Source organism: Cynocephalus volans, chromosome 11 (genome assembly GCF_027409185.1).
Source record: "Cynocephalus volans isolate mCynVol1 chromosome 11, mCynVol1.pri, whole genome shotgun sequence".
In the NCBI taxonomy this organism is placed as follows: domain Eukaryota; kingdom Metazoa; phylum Chordata; class Mammalia; order Dermoptera; family Cynocephalidae; genus Cynocephalus; species Cynocephalus volans.
Genome location: NC_084470.1, coordinates 106,001,568 through 106,019,564, shown reverse-complemented (window position 1 = coordinate 106,019,564; position 17,997 = coordinate 106,001,568). Strand labels below are relative to the sequence as shown.

The 17,997-nt window shown below is 39.4% G+C and overlaps 1 protein-coding gene across 3 annotated transcripts in view; it reads left to right on the top strand.

Moving 5' to 3' along the window:
- Positions 1-5,055, top strand: part of MARK1 (microtubule affinity regulating kinase 1) — a 124,963-nt gene extending 119,908 nt beyond the window's left edge. For 2 of the 3 annotated variants that reach the window (XM_063113731.1, XM_063113733.1), the window contains one exon: positions 3,548-5,055. In XM_063113731.1, the coding sequence (XP_062969801.1) occupies positions 3,548-3,902 (355 nt within the window). In that variant the 3' untranslated portion in view covers positions 3,903-5,055. The remainder of the gene's footprint in view (positions 1-3,547) is intronic. The other variant, XM_063113732.1, reaches the window with a different exon arrangement.
- The last annotated feature ends 12,942 nt before the right edge of the window (positions 5,056-17,997 follow it).

The window sequence follows — 17,997 nt, the reverse complement described above, 5'->3', positions numbered from 1 at the left end:
AGTTTAAGTTAATCAACTTTAAGTTTGTGTTTTCCAAACATTATTTTGAATTGTGTAATTGATAAAGAAATAGCCTTTTTGTTCTACAAAATATGTCATAGCAGAAGGATTAATTGATTAAAGTATACTGATCCTTTTCTCACTAAAATGGTGTAACTAAAATTAGTCTAAGTCAAATAGCTCAAATCACACAGAACACCAATTATATATGTAGGAAGATTTGATATTGGTAATATATTTTAGGTGAGTATTCGTTGTTGGACCACATTGAAAAACTCTATCCTGCCGTACTTTATGTGTTTTTCAGTTGTGTATTCATTCTGGCGATAGGTCTCAAACTTGAGCACAATCAGAATCCCGTAGAGGACTTGACAAAACGATTGCTGCACCTCAGCACTACTGGACCTCAGTCCAGGGTTTCTGAGTCAGTAGGGATGGGGCTGAGCATTTGCACTTCCAGCAAGCTCCCAGGCAATGCTGCTGGACTGGGGACCACATTATGGATGTGTTAGTACTTGTGTTCATATTTTATAAGTGGGAAATTTAAGAAGTGAAGGCATTAGATTATTTTGAGTATACACAAGCATTAAGGGATGTAGTATAAATCCCAGAACCAACAAGTGATTCCACAGTAGGACAAATGCCTGGCTTTATCCAGGAACTATTTTTGACCAGCTAAACACAAGCCTCTGATTTAATTTCTTCTTTTTAAATTATTTGAAATATAAGACATGATGAACTTTGGAAAAACTTTTTTAAGCATTTCCGTATATGCTATACGGGAATATGTTTAGTCCTAATAGTTGAAATGTTTCTTGGTAGAGTTAGGTACCTGAATCACCACGAAAGGGGAACCAAAAGGAGGCAAGACAGATATTTTTAACTTTCTTCTATCTATTAAATAAACGTGGAGGACTTTTGTTTTCAGCCCCTCCCTCCTTAGTCTTCACTTTTGAGGCACCCCCGCCTTGCATATCATTTCATGTTTCCACTGAATTCCCACTGAGACTTTCAATAGTGTGTAGTGTCACAGTGGCCACTAATACTGCAGTTAATCTGCATGCATTGTTACCCTTCTAGTATGACTACATAATTTTATTACCATTATAAAATTTAATAACTGATCTTTTGTAAATGTTTACAAAACACTTCCCACATTCCCTTTTGTCATTTTTGTGTTTCTTTTTCTTTTTTTTGCTTTTGAACAAAGACCTATTGAATACCTACTATTTATAAGGTACTTGCTAGTCATTTAATCCTCACAACAACCGTATGAAAAATACCTATTGATGAAGAAAAAGCCAGGAACGTAGGTGGGACCAAACCAGTTCTGATAGAGTACAATGGTTAGAAGCACAGGCTCTTGAGCCAGAACACATGGATTTGAGCTGTGTGACTCTGGAGAAGTTACTTCACCTCTTTGTGCCTCCAGTTTTTCACCCTGACTGCCCTGTAGGGTTGTTGCGAGGGGTACATGAGTAGATAATACATGTTAGGTACTTAGGACAGTTCCTGCACCTAGTAAGTACTCACAAATGCAAGCTGTTATTCTGTTACTTTCAGCATTTCCAGGAGCTTTCTCCAGTTAATGTTACCATTGTTGATGCCTGTGAGATCCATGCAGAAAAACCTCTTGCATTGGCCTGTCATCTTAAGGTGGAATGGAAGAAAAACTAGACTTGGAATAACACACCTGATTTCTAGTCTTCACTTTTTAACTCATAAGCTCTATGACCTTAGAAAAGTAATTTAAGTTTCCTAGCCATCAGTTCTGTTCTTACAATGAGTGCTCAATTGAATGATCTCTCAGGTCCCTTCCAGCTCTAGCATGCTGATTCCATCACGGGAGCTATATGTGTGAACCTGACAAATGACTCTGGTTGGGTCTGCAGGCTCAAAGAGGCTTTGGCGATAGCTGATGCAATGGCTTAGATTCAATGAGCCAAAAGAGAAAAATAGAGAAGACAGTGAAATACTTTCCATACCTATTTAACAGTTTTTGGAAATTTATTTTCTCTACCTATTTCTTTCCTTATTGTTTCAAGCTTGCATTGTTTACAGAGCTTTGGGGATTCAGATACCTAGGAATGAGGGGGGGGCGACAATATATATAAAATTGTATATATGTAACTATATACATCAATATACATTATAGTATTGATATGAAATGTTTGTATATTAACATAAAATATTTATGTATAGATTATAAACTCCTCTCAAGGTATATAATTTCCTAAATCACAGATAAGTGAGATAGGCTAACATGTTAAAATTGCAACATCTATGTTTGGATATTTGCTCAGCAGATTTAATTACATGGTGCTCTGTATCATGAATAATCTATTAATTTTACCTTTTAATGATTATTTGAAATAGGTTTTCTGGTTCCATATTATTTGTGGGATACTGACAACAAGCAAAATTCAGTGAGGATGATTCATTTAGCAAATATGTGTTAATCGTCTACTATGTGCTTGGCACAGTTCTAGATGCCCGAGACACATCAGCGAACGAAGAAGAGTTTGCCCTCCTCATGTTTACAGTCTAGGGTAGATTTGGACAATAAATAATAAACCCAGTAAAATGGGTTAAATAGTGTATTAGAACGTGATAAGTTTTATAGTGAAAAAAATAGAGTAGGGTGGGGGGGTTGGTCATGCTAGGGTGGGAGTAGGGTGCAGTAGGGTGGGTGGTCAGGGCAGGCCTCATAGTGAAAGTGAACAGAGATTTGAAAAAAGTAAGGGGGTTAGCCATGTAGCCATCTAGGGTGAAAGCATTCCTGTCAGAGGGAAGATCCTATGCCAAAGCCTTAGGCAGAAACATACCCAGTATGTTCAAGGAATAGCATGGAGGCCAGTGTGTCCTGATAGGAATGAGCAAGGAGGAAAATAAGGGGAGATGAGGAGGTAGGGGTAGGAATAGGAATTGGAGTATAGGTCATGAGGAGCCTTGTAGACTATTTTAGGGATGTCTTTACTGAATTGGGAAACCACTGGAGGATATTGAGAAGTACGGTGTGATCTGACATCTTTACATAACTGCAGTACAACATCCTTTTCTCAACATTAGCAGGAGTAAACAGTTCTCCTTCCCTCTGTAGTTATTACATTTCTCCTACTCTAAGAGCAGAAAAAAGGAAATTTTTCTTTATATTTCAAAAATGTGCATTTATGAGCAGAATATTAGTGGTCCCTGTTTTATGTATATGTTTATACAGAAAAATGGAGAATCAGCTTTTTCAAACCTGAACAGAGAAATATGGAAGGAACTGAGAAAAGTATTAAGTACTTCACTCTTAACTGCAAACTTGTTTCCCACAAACAAATATATTTAAGAAAATGTGCTATTTTAGATTGAAGATATTGAGTCAAAAACAGATGGCATCGTGGCAAGATAACATAAAAAAATCTTTGTGTCTGAGGATAGTCTGCAAATTGGGTCGTTTTATTGGGCACTGAATTATGACCACTTAGATTTGATATATGTTTTGATTCTTTGCTGAATGGAATTTTTGTTTTCATTCTTTCCCTTTGCCCTCTTCTTTCAGAAGTACATCAGGGGAACCAAAAGAAAGAGACAAGGAAGAGAGTAAAGATGCCAAGCCACGTTCTTTGCGGTTCACATGGAGTATGAAGACCACTAGTTCAATGGACCCTAATGACATGATGAGAGAAATCCGAAAAGTGTTAGATGCAAATAACTGTGATTATGAACAAAAAGAGAGGTTTTTGCTTTTCTGCGTCCATGGAGATGCTAGACAGGATAGCCTTGTGCAGTGGGAGATGGAAGTCTGCAAGTTGCCGCGGTTGTCACTTAATGGGGTTCGCTTCAAGCGAATATCTGGAACATCTATTGCCTTTAAGAACATTGCATCCAAAATAGCAAATGAGCTGAAGCTGTAAAGAAATGCAAATTTACAAGATCAGGGAAGACACATTCATATATGAGGTACAGTTCTTGAATGTACTGGTAATGCCTAATGTGGTCCACCTGTGAATCTCCCCATGTAGAATTTGCCCTTAATGCAATAAGGTTATACATAGTTATGAACTGTAAAATTAAAGTCAGTATGAACTATAATAAATATCTGTAGCTTAAAAAGTAGGTTCACATGTACAGGTAAGTATATTGTGTGTTTCTGTTCATTTTCTGTTCATAGAGTTGTATAATAAAATATGATTGCTTAAAAACTTGTATAGTCGTCTAGATTTCTGCATATAAATGTTCATTTGATGCTTTAAGTTGAAAATGTTCCTCTCTGTTATTTACATACTGGTGGGTTTTTAAAATTCCTATCTCCATCATGCAATTTTGAAAATTGTGTCCAAAATTAAAAGTGCACAGAAGAAATCTTTACAATTGTAGCATGGACTTTAAAAAATTATTTAAAATCACATTTAAATTTAAACCAGAGGCTGGTAAATAGATCAGCTTTATTATACACAAAATTATTCCTGCTTATCTTTGCTCTTATCCTTGTTGTCTAACAGGGTCTAGTTGAGAAGATACAAAATGTTTACAGTGTTGGCACTTAGAGTTTTAAAAATAAAGTGCATGAAAATAAGTAATAGCTTTGCTTTGACCTAACTAAGAATTACTGGGGAAAAAAGTTAAATCTACGTCAAGTTTCTTTTTAACTTTGAAATGTTTTCTGACCCACTGCAAATTGCAACAGCAAAATTAAAAAGAATCAGTACTTCATCTGGCTCCTATACATTAACTGTCACTTAGGTTTGCTGCCTTCAAATATCGCAGTGTAATTGTGGAAATATAATAATATTGGGACTGTTTCATAGCACAAACTCATCTTTACGGTGTTGATCAATGCATCAGTTAAGAAGTAATGCCACCTCAGGAATTAACTGGCATTGGGAACACGCGACTCTTTCTCTTCCCATCCTCCTCATCCGCCCTCCTCATCCTCCCTCACCACTGTAGTATCTGTAAGTACTTACGAGAGTTGTGAGCAACACATACTGTTTATAGCAGTGTATTATTGATTTATATTTACGTGGTTGTTCAGTTTGTTCCCATGTAACAATTTGTTTTAAATATTTTGCCCGATTTCTTGTATTTATTCCACATCATTTTGCTTATAATGTGCAGCTTTATGAGTGGGCATTTGCCTACTTTTCTTTCATAATTAGTGATATATGCGATGTAAAACCACTAGTAAAGGTACATTTTAATATTTGTTATTTTATACTAAATTAGCCTTGGAGGTTGACTGTGCAATGTTATTTAATGTTGTAATTATCATAATACTGATGTATGGGACCCATCTGCACACTCCTGAGAAATAGAAAGCGTATTCAAATTTTATCAGTTTAAAGAAAAATAAAGCTGTGATAAATACTGTAATTCTAACCTACACTAGAAAGCTCTAAGTGTAGGTGATGTGCCATTCCACAATGGCTTCCAGATTAGGATGAATTTTACATTCTGTACTGTACTGTGATGTAGCTTTCTTCTGTAACAGTTCTGTTCTAAAACAAAGTGTATTTTTGCCTTAGCAAAGGGTGGTGTCTGAAGAAAAAAAAATGTGTAGCCCCTTTTTAACGTAGTATTCATTCAAAAACTTGATGCAAATCTTTATTCACTCTCACTGGTGCACACTGAAATTTACTTGAACAGTTCTCATAATAAAGCACTTGTTTTTTGCTCTTTATCAGAATGTGAATCAACTGTTTTCTAGTACAAAAGTATTCTGTATGGGGAGTTTATTTTATGTGTTCTAAATTTAATTGGCAAGGGGTAAGTGAAGCTATGTAGGTTTTCAAGATGTCATTATGACAAGAAAGTCTTTTTCTAGGAATTCCTATCGCCTTTTTCAATGTGGAGACTTATGTTTTTTACATTTTCTCACTCTGGCCAACTCTTCTGTGTTTGTGGAAAGGAACTTTACTTTATATTTTTTATGAACTAAAAATGAAATCTTCATATTCACTTCAGATTTTCCATGTTGTGTGTTCATGGCAACATAAATTCTTTTGAAGGTTTTGAGGAATTTTACAATATGTTTGCATAAATAAATACCAGTTTATGTTCACTGGCTATGCGATATCAGGATTTCCTTGGCTTCTGTTGAAATATTATTTAATATGACATCCCTTATACTATATTATTTTGTAGAAACCGAGCACAGTATTTTATTTGATAAATAAAAATAAGATGAAATATACCCCAGAACCTTGACCCAATAATATTCCCTAAGGTAGAATTTGAAAACCCAAAAGGCCTTATTATGAGGTGATTTTCACCAACAGTACCATTTCACAATGTAGACAACAGAAATAACATAATGAATGAGGCACCAGTCTGCTGTCAATTAGTGATTCCTTAGCATGTGTAAGTTAATCAAGACTTCTGCCTTTCTTTTTAAAATATCTGTTGAAGTACTCACTATGTTTTAAAATATTTAAAGGGATTGTAAGAGATGGTTTCTACCTCTGCAAGATTTTGATCCACTTGGGAAGACAAAATGTAAACATACGTGTGACCCAAATAGGAACAATAAAAGTGCTCAAACAAGCACAGACAGCAGTGCTACAGAAATTCAGAGAAGAGTGAGTTCTGTAGGGACACAAGAAAGGAAGGAAGGCTTTCTAATGGATTTGAAAGGTGGATAAAATTTGAGACAGAATAGAAAAGACCCTCTAGATGTAAGAAATGTATGAGCAAAGGATTGAAGTTAGTAATAGTTGTAAGACACATGTCAGAAATGAACCACATATTCTAGGGAGTGACAGGGTTCACATAGGTTGATTAATAGCAGATTATATAAAGCACCAGTTAAAAGTCTCAACTTGGACTTGGTCTGTGGTTAGAAGGGAGCAATTAGGAGATTTTTTTAAGCCAAGGAACTGCCTAATAAATTAGTTGTTTAAGAAGAATAATTCATTAATTCAGCAAGTTTGTTGAGTGCCAGTGCGCATCAGATTCTAGGTTTTGGGAAATAACAGTAAAAAAAATTAAAAAATGAAAAAGAGTAATAAATAGAAATTTGTGGGTTGGATTAAAGGCTAGAGCTAGGAAGTTTTTTTTGGAGTTTATGAGTAAGAAAGCATGTGTAAAAGGCATAGATAAGGGGTGGTTAACATAGTATGGAAAAAGGGTACAGCTGAGAGACATTTCAAAGATGTATCAATGAGATACCATAAGTTAAGATTTGTGGACTATAAAAAAGATGAGTGGGTGGCAGGGAGCATATGATTTGTTTTCAGCTTGCATATCAAGACTTCCACTTTCGTGCTGGCCTGTGGCTCACTTGGGAGAGTGTGGTGCTGATAACACCAAGGCCACAAGTTCGGATCCCTATATAGGGCCAGCCCGTGGCTCACTTGGGAGAGTGTGGTGCTTGCTGATAACACCAAGGCCACGAGTTCGGATCCCTATATAGGGATGGCCGGTTAGCTCACTTGGGAGAGCGTGGTGCTGACAACACCAAGTCAAGGGTTAAGATCCCCTTACCGATCATCTTTAAAAAAGAAAAGAAAAAATTCCACTTTCACCCAACATGGAATAACAAGTGTCAGATTTACCCTCCCACTTAAGACAATGGAGGGAAAAAAAAAAAAAAAGACAAAAATGTGAAGTAGTAGTTTTATAAAATGTTTTCATCAAAATAAAAAGTTTTTAAGACACTAGACATCAGTCAGTGAAGGACAATGATTCCTGAGAGGAAACAGGTGAAATGAGCCCTACAGTAGAACCAGCTCTCTGCCTTGAGAGAATTTCCAGTCTGTGGCACAGGGAGGGGGAACACAAGTGGATCCTGATGATCTCCGTGATTAAGAAATCAGAGCTGAGAGAGCAGGGCAGCCAGCACAGCTAGAGTCTGCAGGGCAGAGGACTGGAGGGGAGAGAGTTGTACCAAAAAGAGCTCTGCAGATCTGCAGAGATTAGCACGTGCAAGTGAGAAAACTAGAGGCCAGTGAAAGAACCCCCTGAAAGTATCAGAGGGGATAGTTATCGAACCTTATGCAAGAGTACTGCCTGCTGCAACCAGCTGTAGTAGAAAACCTCATAATTCATGGAACAGTGAGTTTTGCCCCAGTAGTGGGAACTAATTAGTTAGACTAAATGCTGCTTTGATCCTACAAAAGCAATATCCAGAAGGCTAAGTGTTTCTAAGTGTCCCAGAACAAAGCTCAAGAATGTAGGAATACAAAATGTGCATCACCCCAACAAGGTACTATTCACTATAGTATCCATTTAAGATTATCCTGCATGCAAACTTGCAGGAAAATACCACTCATGAGGAGAAGAAAAGTCAATTGTACACTAACCCAGAAATGGCAGAGATGATAGAATTAGATAAGGGCTGTAAAACAATTATTATGGCTATTTATGTTCAGGAAGTTAGAGGAAAGATTATGTTATGTAGAGACATAAATGGTATAAAAAAACACAGTTCAGAGATCTAGAAAGTGATTTTTGAGAACACACTGGGTGGAATTAGCAGATATTGCAGAAGGTAGTGGACTTGAAGACATAGCAATAGAAACTATCCAAAATGAAACCGAAAGAACAGCTGAAGTAAGATGAATAGTGATCAGTGAGCTGTTGGGCAACTTGCAATCTAATGTATGTACAGAGTCCCTGAGAAAGGAGGGAGAGGGGAGGGGGGAAAAGAGCATTTGAAGATGTAATGGCAAAAGTTTTTGTAAATTTTCTGGAAACCATAAACCCACAAACGCAAAATACTTAACAAACACCAATGAAAAAACTGGATCAAGTTTTCACATCACAAGTTGTTTTAAACCAGTAATTAAAAAAAAAAAAAAAATTAGTCACAGAAAAAGAGACCTGGAAGAATATAAGAATGACAGCTGACTTCTTGTTAGAAACGATGCAAGCCAGAAAAGTATTTGAAAAAAAGTAACACTGTCAAACTAGGATTCTTTACCCAGATAAAATATTTTTCAGAAACAAAAGTGAAATAAAGATGTTCAGACATACAAAATCTGAAAGAATTTATCATCATTAGACTTGCGCTGCAAGAAATGTTAAAGGAAGTCCTTCAAGCAGGAGGAAAACTATACCAGGTGGGAATCTGCATCTTCACAAAGGAATAAAGAGCGTGAAAAATAAGAACTATGTTTAGAGTAACAATGCATCGTAAGATTTCTAACATGTATCACTTATGACAACATAGCACAAAGGCCTGAAGGGTTTTTTTTACAAAGTACTTATATGTGTAGTGGTATAATATTACTTTAAGATGGATTATGATATGGTAAAGATGTATACCACAAACCTTAAAGCAATTGCTCAGAATTCACAACAGAGTTATAGCTAATGAGCTATAACAAAGGAGATAAAATGGAATTTTAAAAAAAAACATACTCTTGGGATACATCAATCTTAAAAGCTTCTGCACAGTGAAGGAAACAATCAACCAAGTAAGGAGACAACCTATGGCATGGGAGAATATATCCAAATATATAAGGAACATGACTCAGTAACAAGAAAACAAATAACCTGATTTAAATGGTGAAAAGGCCTGAATAAGTATTTCTCAAAAGAAGACATACAAATGGCCAAGTATTTGAAAAAAATGCTCAACATCACTAATCATCAGGGAAATGCAAATTAAAACCACAATGAGATATCACCTTACACCTGTCAGAATGGCTATTATCAAAAGATGAAAGATACCAGATGTTGGCAATGACATGGAATAAAAGGGAACCCATGTGCACTGTTGGTGGGAATGTGAATTAATACAGCCATTATGGAAAACAGTATGGGAGTTTTTCAAAAAATTAAAAGTAGAACTACCATATGATCTAGCAATCCCATATCTGGGTATATATCCAAAGGATATGAAATCAGTATGTCAAAGAGATCTGCTCTCCCATGTTCACTGCATCATGATTCACAGTAGCCAAGATTTGGAACCAACCTAAATGTCCTTCCACAGATGACTGGATAAAGAAAATGTGTTATATATATACAATGTAATAGTATGCAGCCATAAAAAAGAATGAAATTCTGCCATTTGCAGCAACATGGATAAGCTTGGAGAAAGTTATGTTAAGTGAAATAAGCCAGGCACAGAGAAATATCACGTGTTCTCACTTTATGTGGAAGCTAAAAAAGTTGATCTTATAGAAGTAGAGAGTAAAATAGTGGTTACTAGAGACTGGTGGGGGGGAAGGGTGGGGAGGATGGGGAAAGGGTGGTCAGCGGACACATTATATTAGAGAGAGAGGAAGAATGGGCTCTAGTGTTCTATAGTAATATAGGGAGACTACAGTTAACAATGAAGTACTGTGTATCTTTGAATAGCTAGTCAAGATGATGTTGAGTGTTCCTAACAAAGAAGTGACAAATGTTTGAGGTGATGGATATGCTAAGCTCCCTGACATGATCATTGCACACAGTATGAATGTACCCAATTATATTGTACACCATGAATGTATACAATTATTGTGGTTAACTAAGAAAAATAAAAAGAGAGGAATAAAAGAGAGAAATAGTTGAATAGTAATTACCAGAGGCAGGGAAGCAGGGGTGCTGGAGAAAAGTTGGTAGACTGGTACAAAGTTACAAAGTTACATTAGATAGGAAAAATAAGTTCTGGTGCTCTAGGGTGACAATAGCTAATAATATTGCATTGTATATTTCAAGAGAGCCAGAAAAGAAGATCTTGAATGTTATAGCCAGAAAGAAATGATCAATGTTTAGGTGATAGATATGCTAACTATTCTGATTAGAACATTATACAATATATGCATGTATTGAAACAACAAATTGTACCCCGTAAACATATACAATGAAAAAAAAATTTTTTTTAGTAGAAAATGTGGTATATATACACAATGCAATACTATTCAGCCTTTAAAAAGAAGGAAATCCCGTCCTTTGTGATGTTGTGAATGCACCTGGAGGACATTAGTTTCAGTAAAATAAACCAGGCACAGATGTCACTTATATGTGGAATCTTTAAAAAGTCTAACTCATAGAAACAGAATAAATAGTGGTTACCAGAGACTGAAGAATTGGGGAGGTTGGGGAGATGTTGGTGAAAGAACACAAAATTACAGCTAGAAGGAGGAATAAGTTTTAAGAGATCTATTATACATCATGGTGTCTGTAGTTAATAACAATATATTGTATACTTGAAAATTGCTAAGAGAATAGATTTTATTTTTAAATTTATTTTATTAGCATATTCATTGTTACAAATCATAGTTATTCTTTACACCCCTTATCCAATCCCCTTCCCTTTTCCTCCTCCCCCTCTAATAACCATAGATTTGTTCTCTACCTCTGATAGATTAACTGTTCCTCTGTTGGTTTGTTGCCTAGATGATCTGTCCAGTACAGGTGTGATCAAGTCCTCCCCTATTAACGTAAAGCAGATGCTTCTTCTATTACTCTGGAGTGTGCTTTGTGGAGAGAGAAGACCTCTTCTTTATTTTTTTTCCTTTGGTCTTCACTGGTACCTCTCCTTGTGTCAGTGCAGTTGAGAGTCTGGCGTGCCATCTGCATGGTGGCTGTGACTGCTGCTATAGAGTGTAACCGCTTTTGCAGCAGCTATGGCAATTGCAGTGGCTATGGTGGGCTACTTACCTGTGAGGAAATGGTGATTTTGGTGTGCCCTTTCCCTGGTTGCGGCTGTGTTCAGCTTCCCCCGGCTCCATGCCTCAGGATGCCAGCAGGGCCCCAGGACATGGCAGCAGCTTGACTTGTTGTGGCTGGGTTCAGCTTCCCCCAGCTCCAGGCTTCATTCTAAGAGGTTGTTGTGGAGCAGTTGAAGGGGGTAGAGGGATAGGGAAAGGGGATCAAAATAGGGTGGGAAGAGGAAGAAGGAAGGGGGGCATGATAAAGGCCCATTACACCCCCCTCATTCCAGCAGAGGAGACCAGTGGCAGCTTGGTCATTCCTGGGCTGGATGCAGATGTCAGGGGGGTGTGGCTGAGGCCCTTGGCCCGCCAACACCCCTGCTGCAGAGCCCAGGGTGTTTCCTGCAGCAGCTTGGTGGTTGTCACTGGGCTGGTTGCGGATGTCAGCAGGGCATGGCTGAGGCCCTCAGCCCTCCCCGCTCCCTGCCTTGGTAGCCCAGGCAGGGGGGTTCTGGTCCTTCTAGGTGTTATAGGTGTTCATTGGTGGTATTAGACCTTTATTAGTTAATATCAAACTTTGATTTGTGGCTATTTTGTTTTTTCTTTCAGTTCTGTGTTGGATTATTTGCTGTTCCCACCACTTAAATTCTGCACTGGAACTAAATTGTTGTCCTTTGCTTCCTTCTAAAATGGGGGAACTTCCTGTGAGAACCAGCACTTGAGCCCTGTGGTTGAGCTAAATTGCTGGTTTGCTGCTGATTCCCTGGGGAAGGTTTTTTGTGCAGCTCAGGTTTTAATAGTTGACCTTGTAAGTATTTCTGGGTCTCATGAGGTCCAGTGCACCTGGGTTGTGTGGAAACTCTGGTCTGGGCCTGAGTCTTTTCAGCAAACTGAACCCCATGCAATTCTGTATTCCTGAGCAGTGTCCACTGAGTGGGCCTGTGTTGACTGGGGTGCAGATCAGCTGTCCATACTTTGCCCCAATGTTCCCTGGTGGCCCGTCTCCCCCACCGCCCACACTCCAAACACTTCCCATGTGATGGTCCATGTGCTGGTCCCTTGCAGTGACTCACTGGCCTCTGAGTGCCTCCTTTTTTAAGTTGTCTGTGACTTCTCACTCCTCTGTGAGTCCACAGAACCGTGTTAGTGGTCTTGATGGCCTGGGGGCCACCAAGGCCCTCTTCTCCCCTGCCGCCTCCAAGCAATTTCATAAAAAGGGCATAGCTGTGGCTTTTGCCAGCTCTTGCTCTGTGTGCTCACCACGTCCAGACTTGAAGAGGCCAGGGCTCGAAATGGTGGGAGTGGTTCTTTCTTTCTCTCATCATGGCTTCTCCTACCTTCATGAACTCTGTAGGTCTCCTCCTCTTCCCCTGAGCTCTAGCAGCCCCAGCTTTGCTGCCATTGCTTTTTTATAGTTGTAAGTTGGTGGATTTCTGGGAGGGAGTGATGCTGGGGACCATCTATTCTGCCATCTTGACTGGAAGCTAGAGAATAGATTTTAAATGTTCTCACCATACACACACACACACACAAATAAGTATGTGAGGTAATGCATTTGTTAAATAGCTTGATTTAGTCATTCCACATTGTATTCATGTATCAGAACATCATCTTACACACCATAAATGTGTACACTTTTTACTTGTCAATTAAAAATAATAAAAAGAAAAAAGAAACAGCACAAGAAAAAAAGTCCAAAGGAAGGTAGGGGAAAAAAAAAAAGGCAGAAAAGAAAAGGAACAAAAGAACAGATGAGAAAATAGTAAATGAATACCAAGTGGCCATTTAAAACCCAATATCAGGGTTTTCAAGATGGCGGTGGCTGCGGCGGCTGGCGCGGAGTAGCTGAGGTGGAAAAGGCAGCCACTGGGCCTCAGGCAGCTGAGAAACTTGTGGACCTTCCTCTTGCCATCTCTTAAGGGAGGACCGCAGCTGCTGGCCGGTCGTGGGGGCTGACCGCCACTTTGCCCCCCGCAGGAGAGGCTGCCTCATTTACAGGCAACAGCTTTGAAGTGTGGAGCAGGAAAAGAACTGTTTCTTAGCTGCAAAAGCGAGTCTCGAAACAGGGAATACGGCGCCAGGGCTGCTGTGGATGCAGACAGGATCCCGGAGGCCGGGGCCACGCTGAAGGCGGCCAGCTGCCCTATTCAGGATTTGAGGTTTCAGGCCGGCATTAAAGAAGATTCCTGGGAGCACCCGAGCCGTGCTGCGACTGAACAGCCCGAGGCGGCAGCGGCCGAGAACGGGGAAGGCGTCAAACCAGAGATAGAGAGTGAGCGCCCGACCTGGCACAGCCCTGTGAGTGACGCCTGTCTCAGCTCTGTGCGGGGGGGCTGACGCCCACCCGGCTCCCACCTGCATCACCAGGCCACTCACCGCCCCGGGGCTGCCCCCATTTTCCCAGGTGCTGGCAGCTCCGCCCGGCTTGGCCGTCACTGAGCCTTCCCACTTGCTTGGCCCTGCACGGGGCTTTCCGGAGCCTGCGGGCTGGCCTCCCCTCCCACTCCCTCTGCGGTTCTCTGGTGGGGCAGGTGGCATGGGGCGTCCCCGGCCAGTGTCGGGAGGGCAAGGAAGTATAGGCGGGCCGACTGTCACTCCACCGTACCCTGGACTCCGGCCCCCGGTAAACTTCCTGTTACTGGGAGGCGGATACCATCTCTGCGGCCACCAGTTCGGAAAAAAGACTCACCAATTTCTGGTTGGGAATAGTGTGGTAGGAGAGTTCCCAGGTCCGCTTGAACCTGCTGGAGAGCTGGCTGCAGGTGGGCGCTAGATTCGGTCTATGCCGGAGGGATACAAAGGTGAACAAGTCCCGAGAAAGATCTACACAGTGCTACAAAGGCACCCAGAGTGACCGGTTGTCTGTGCCTACCAGAAACCTGGTAGAATTCCTGGGCGAGACGGTGCCGAGCAGGGTCTTGTAGGCCCAGCTGATAGACGAGGGTTGCAGAAGACACGCCCCAGCCCAGCACAGTGCGCACAGAGTGGGGAGACGTGCGGCCAGGGAGGCGGAGACTCGACAGAAACCACACACCCTGTGGGGTCGCCACTGCACGATCCAACAGCCTGGGCCAGAGCACACGGAACGGGGAGAAGTCCTGCACAGGAAGTGAAAGCTCAACAGAGATCACACACCCTGTGGTACGTGATCCACCAGCCCAGCAGAGTCCAAGCTGACCAGAAAGGTGGCTCCCCGGAGAAGCCCAAGACCCGAGGCAACCACACACACAAGGCACTAGAGGCCAACTGAGCAGTCACGGAGGGAGCCATACGAAATTGGCAACCACAGCAACATCCTAGTTAGTCATTAGTCTCAAACCGGTGGACTGTGAAACCCTGCCACAATGAATAAACACCAAAAAAAAGATACCAGAAATACAAAAAATCAAGAAAGTACACCACCAAAAGTTAATAAATCTCAAACTCTAGATCCTTGGAACAAGAAGCCCTTGAAATGACTGACAAGGAATTTCGAGTGATAATTCTAAGGAAACTGAATGAGATACAAGAAAACTCAGCTAGACATCATGATGAAATGAGGAAAAGTATACAGGATCTGAAAGAGGAAATGTACGAGGAAATCAATGTCCTGAAAAAAAATGTAGCAGAACTTGCTGAACTGAAGAAGTTATTCAGCGAAATAAAAAACACAACGGAGAGTAAAACCGAATATCAAAATTACATTAAATGTAAATGTTCTAAAAGCCCCAATACAAAGACTGCAATTGTCAGATTCCATGAAAAATCAAGACCCAACTCTATTGCTGCCTACAAGAAACCCACTCTTAATATAAAGACATGAGTTAACAGTAAAAGGGTCAAAGAGTGGAGGGTTTAGAGGTAAAATAATAAGTTTGCTTTCAGGCTTAAAATACTAAAATCACAGAGAAAAGATCATCAAGCTTAACTCTAACAAAGCTCAGTGCAGTAACCTAGATGGCAGGCTGAGGTCCCGTAGACAGGAAATTATAAACTGGAACCTGAAGGAGAAGCTGAGTCGGAAGGTAGATTCAGACGTTGTCAGCAAAAATGTGATGGTCATAGATTCAGGACATGATCAATATCAGAAATAAAGAATATATAGTTATATAGTCATGGTTCAATGATTGGTATTTGGGGAAATACTAATTAAGTTTATAGATGTCTTCAAATGTGAAATCATATGTCCTGTGTCTGTGGACTTGGAAACATTAAAAATGAATTCCCTATTGTAGGAGTATATAATTCTTTTCTTGCTCTAAATTAATATTCTAACAGATTTATTTCCAAAATTAGATTATACATTTAAACAGAAATTAGTCTACATAGCATTTAGAATTTTTTTAAAAGCCACAATATCTAAAAGTTAATTTTTTTTTACTCATCTTATTGATCTATAATATCACTTGCATTTTCTCACTGTGTGACAGAACATCACAGTCTATTTTTATAAATACAAAGTAAAAGGTATATGGAGGAGGACAGATGATGAAGATGAATTATATGGAAAAAATATATATTCCTTTAGAAAAATTACAGCTAGTTTTTCAAGGCTCTTAAGACACATAGTAGTGGGCCGAGCCTGTGGCGCACTCGGGAGAGTGCAGCGCTGGGAGCGTGGCGCCGTGGGTTCGGATCTCGGATCCTATATAGGAATGGCCGGTGCACTCACTGGCTGAGTGCCGGTCACGAAAAAGACAAAAAAAAAAAAAAAAAAAGACACATAGTAGTGTGGCAATAAGTCCAAAAAACCATTTGTAGTTATGAATTATTCCATGTAAGAAACATCATTGTGTGTCTTTTAAAAATTTCTATACAGATCACAAAAGCTCTGCTGTGTATGATCATTGCAAATAAGCATGTTTGTAAAATTTCCTAGTAATGGCTGCTTATTCAGCTTACACTCAGTAGTTTGATGCTAATACATTAGAAATATAGACAAAGTTTGGGGGAACAGTATTCAATCTTGATCTTTATTTTTCTAAGAAAAATTTTCTTTAATTTTAGTGATACTTTGAAAATTATAATATGACATTGAAAAAAGCTGGCTTTTGAGTCACATTAGTCTTAGTTCATCTCTAGGTAAGTTATATTTTAACTTAGATGGTGCCATGGAATAGTAAAGCAAGTAGACAGTGTTTATGAGAAATCAAATTACTCAAACATGTTTACAACATCCAACTCATATCCTTTTGCATATAAACAAAGTCAGATGGAATTCATTATAGATTCTCAAAATGCTAATTTTGTTAAAGGGAAATCTGAATTATATTGAGTTGATTTTTCTTCTCTATGCCATCAGTAATTAAATTATTCTACATGAGGCATTCTGAAGTTTGAAATCACTGTACCCACTGTGGACAAATTTTTTAATTCCAATAGTAATTTGTATAGATTACTATTATCCATGTCTACATTAGCTGATAATAAACTTAGTCCAAGAACCAAAATATCATAGCTTGAAAGGGCTCTAATAATGCTGAATCTAATATAAACTGTCCCCCCAACCGGTCATGCTGCTGCTGCTTCAATGTCAACAGAGACAAGGCCAGCCTGCCCTAAATATTAGCAAGGCCAATCTCAAGAGCACAAAGAAGACCATTGTCCCAAAGCACATCCCTGTTCATCCCCACTCCCATCCCTTCCAGTTCCATCCTGTACTTGGAGGGGCCTGAAGCATGAGAATGTGGACAGTTCCTTAATCTGCATTTATATCATTCAACCAGTCGCAAGTCTTACTACATCTATTATCCTCCAGCTCGCTGTCCCACATTTTGATTTGCCAAATGTTCAGCTGAAATTTAGATATACTTTCCATTATACTCATTAATAATAACAGCAAGAGGAAGAAAGGAAGAGGAGAAAGGTTATCTGGTATAATGTTTTTCTTAATGAACTTAATGAGCTAATTGCTCGTGTCCTTCCTAAGTACTTACTTCCTAAGCCACTTAAAGATTTTCCACAATCAGTGTTTACCTGTTTTTGAAGTCTCTTGGTGCCTCTTCTGTTTGGCTTGCTTTCTCAAAAGACACTTACAGAAATTCAGAAGTTTCATCTTTTGAGCTGTTTCTGTGCCCTTGAATGTTACTCTTCCAGCCAGGAGTCATGAAATTCAGAGCAGCAATAAAAATCGTATACACTATCCTGTTTTACAAAAGAAATCTTTTGTCTTTCCTATGAAAGCAAAACATATTCAGTGAAAATTTAGAAAATATAGGTAAGCCAAAAGAAGAAAAAAATAAACATTCACCATCCAGCAACCATGTTAATATTTCTCTGTATAGCCTCCAGTCTATTTCTGTGGGAAATTCCGTATATGATTGTAATGAGTTTGAAGATTGGGGGCTGACCAAGGAAAAAGGCATGACCCCAAGATGTTAGTAGCTCACAACAAGTTTTATTTGGACGATGCTTGGACAGCTTGCATGGAAGGGAAATCCCTCAC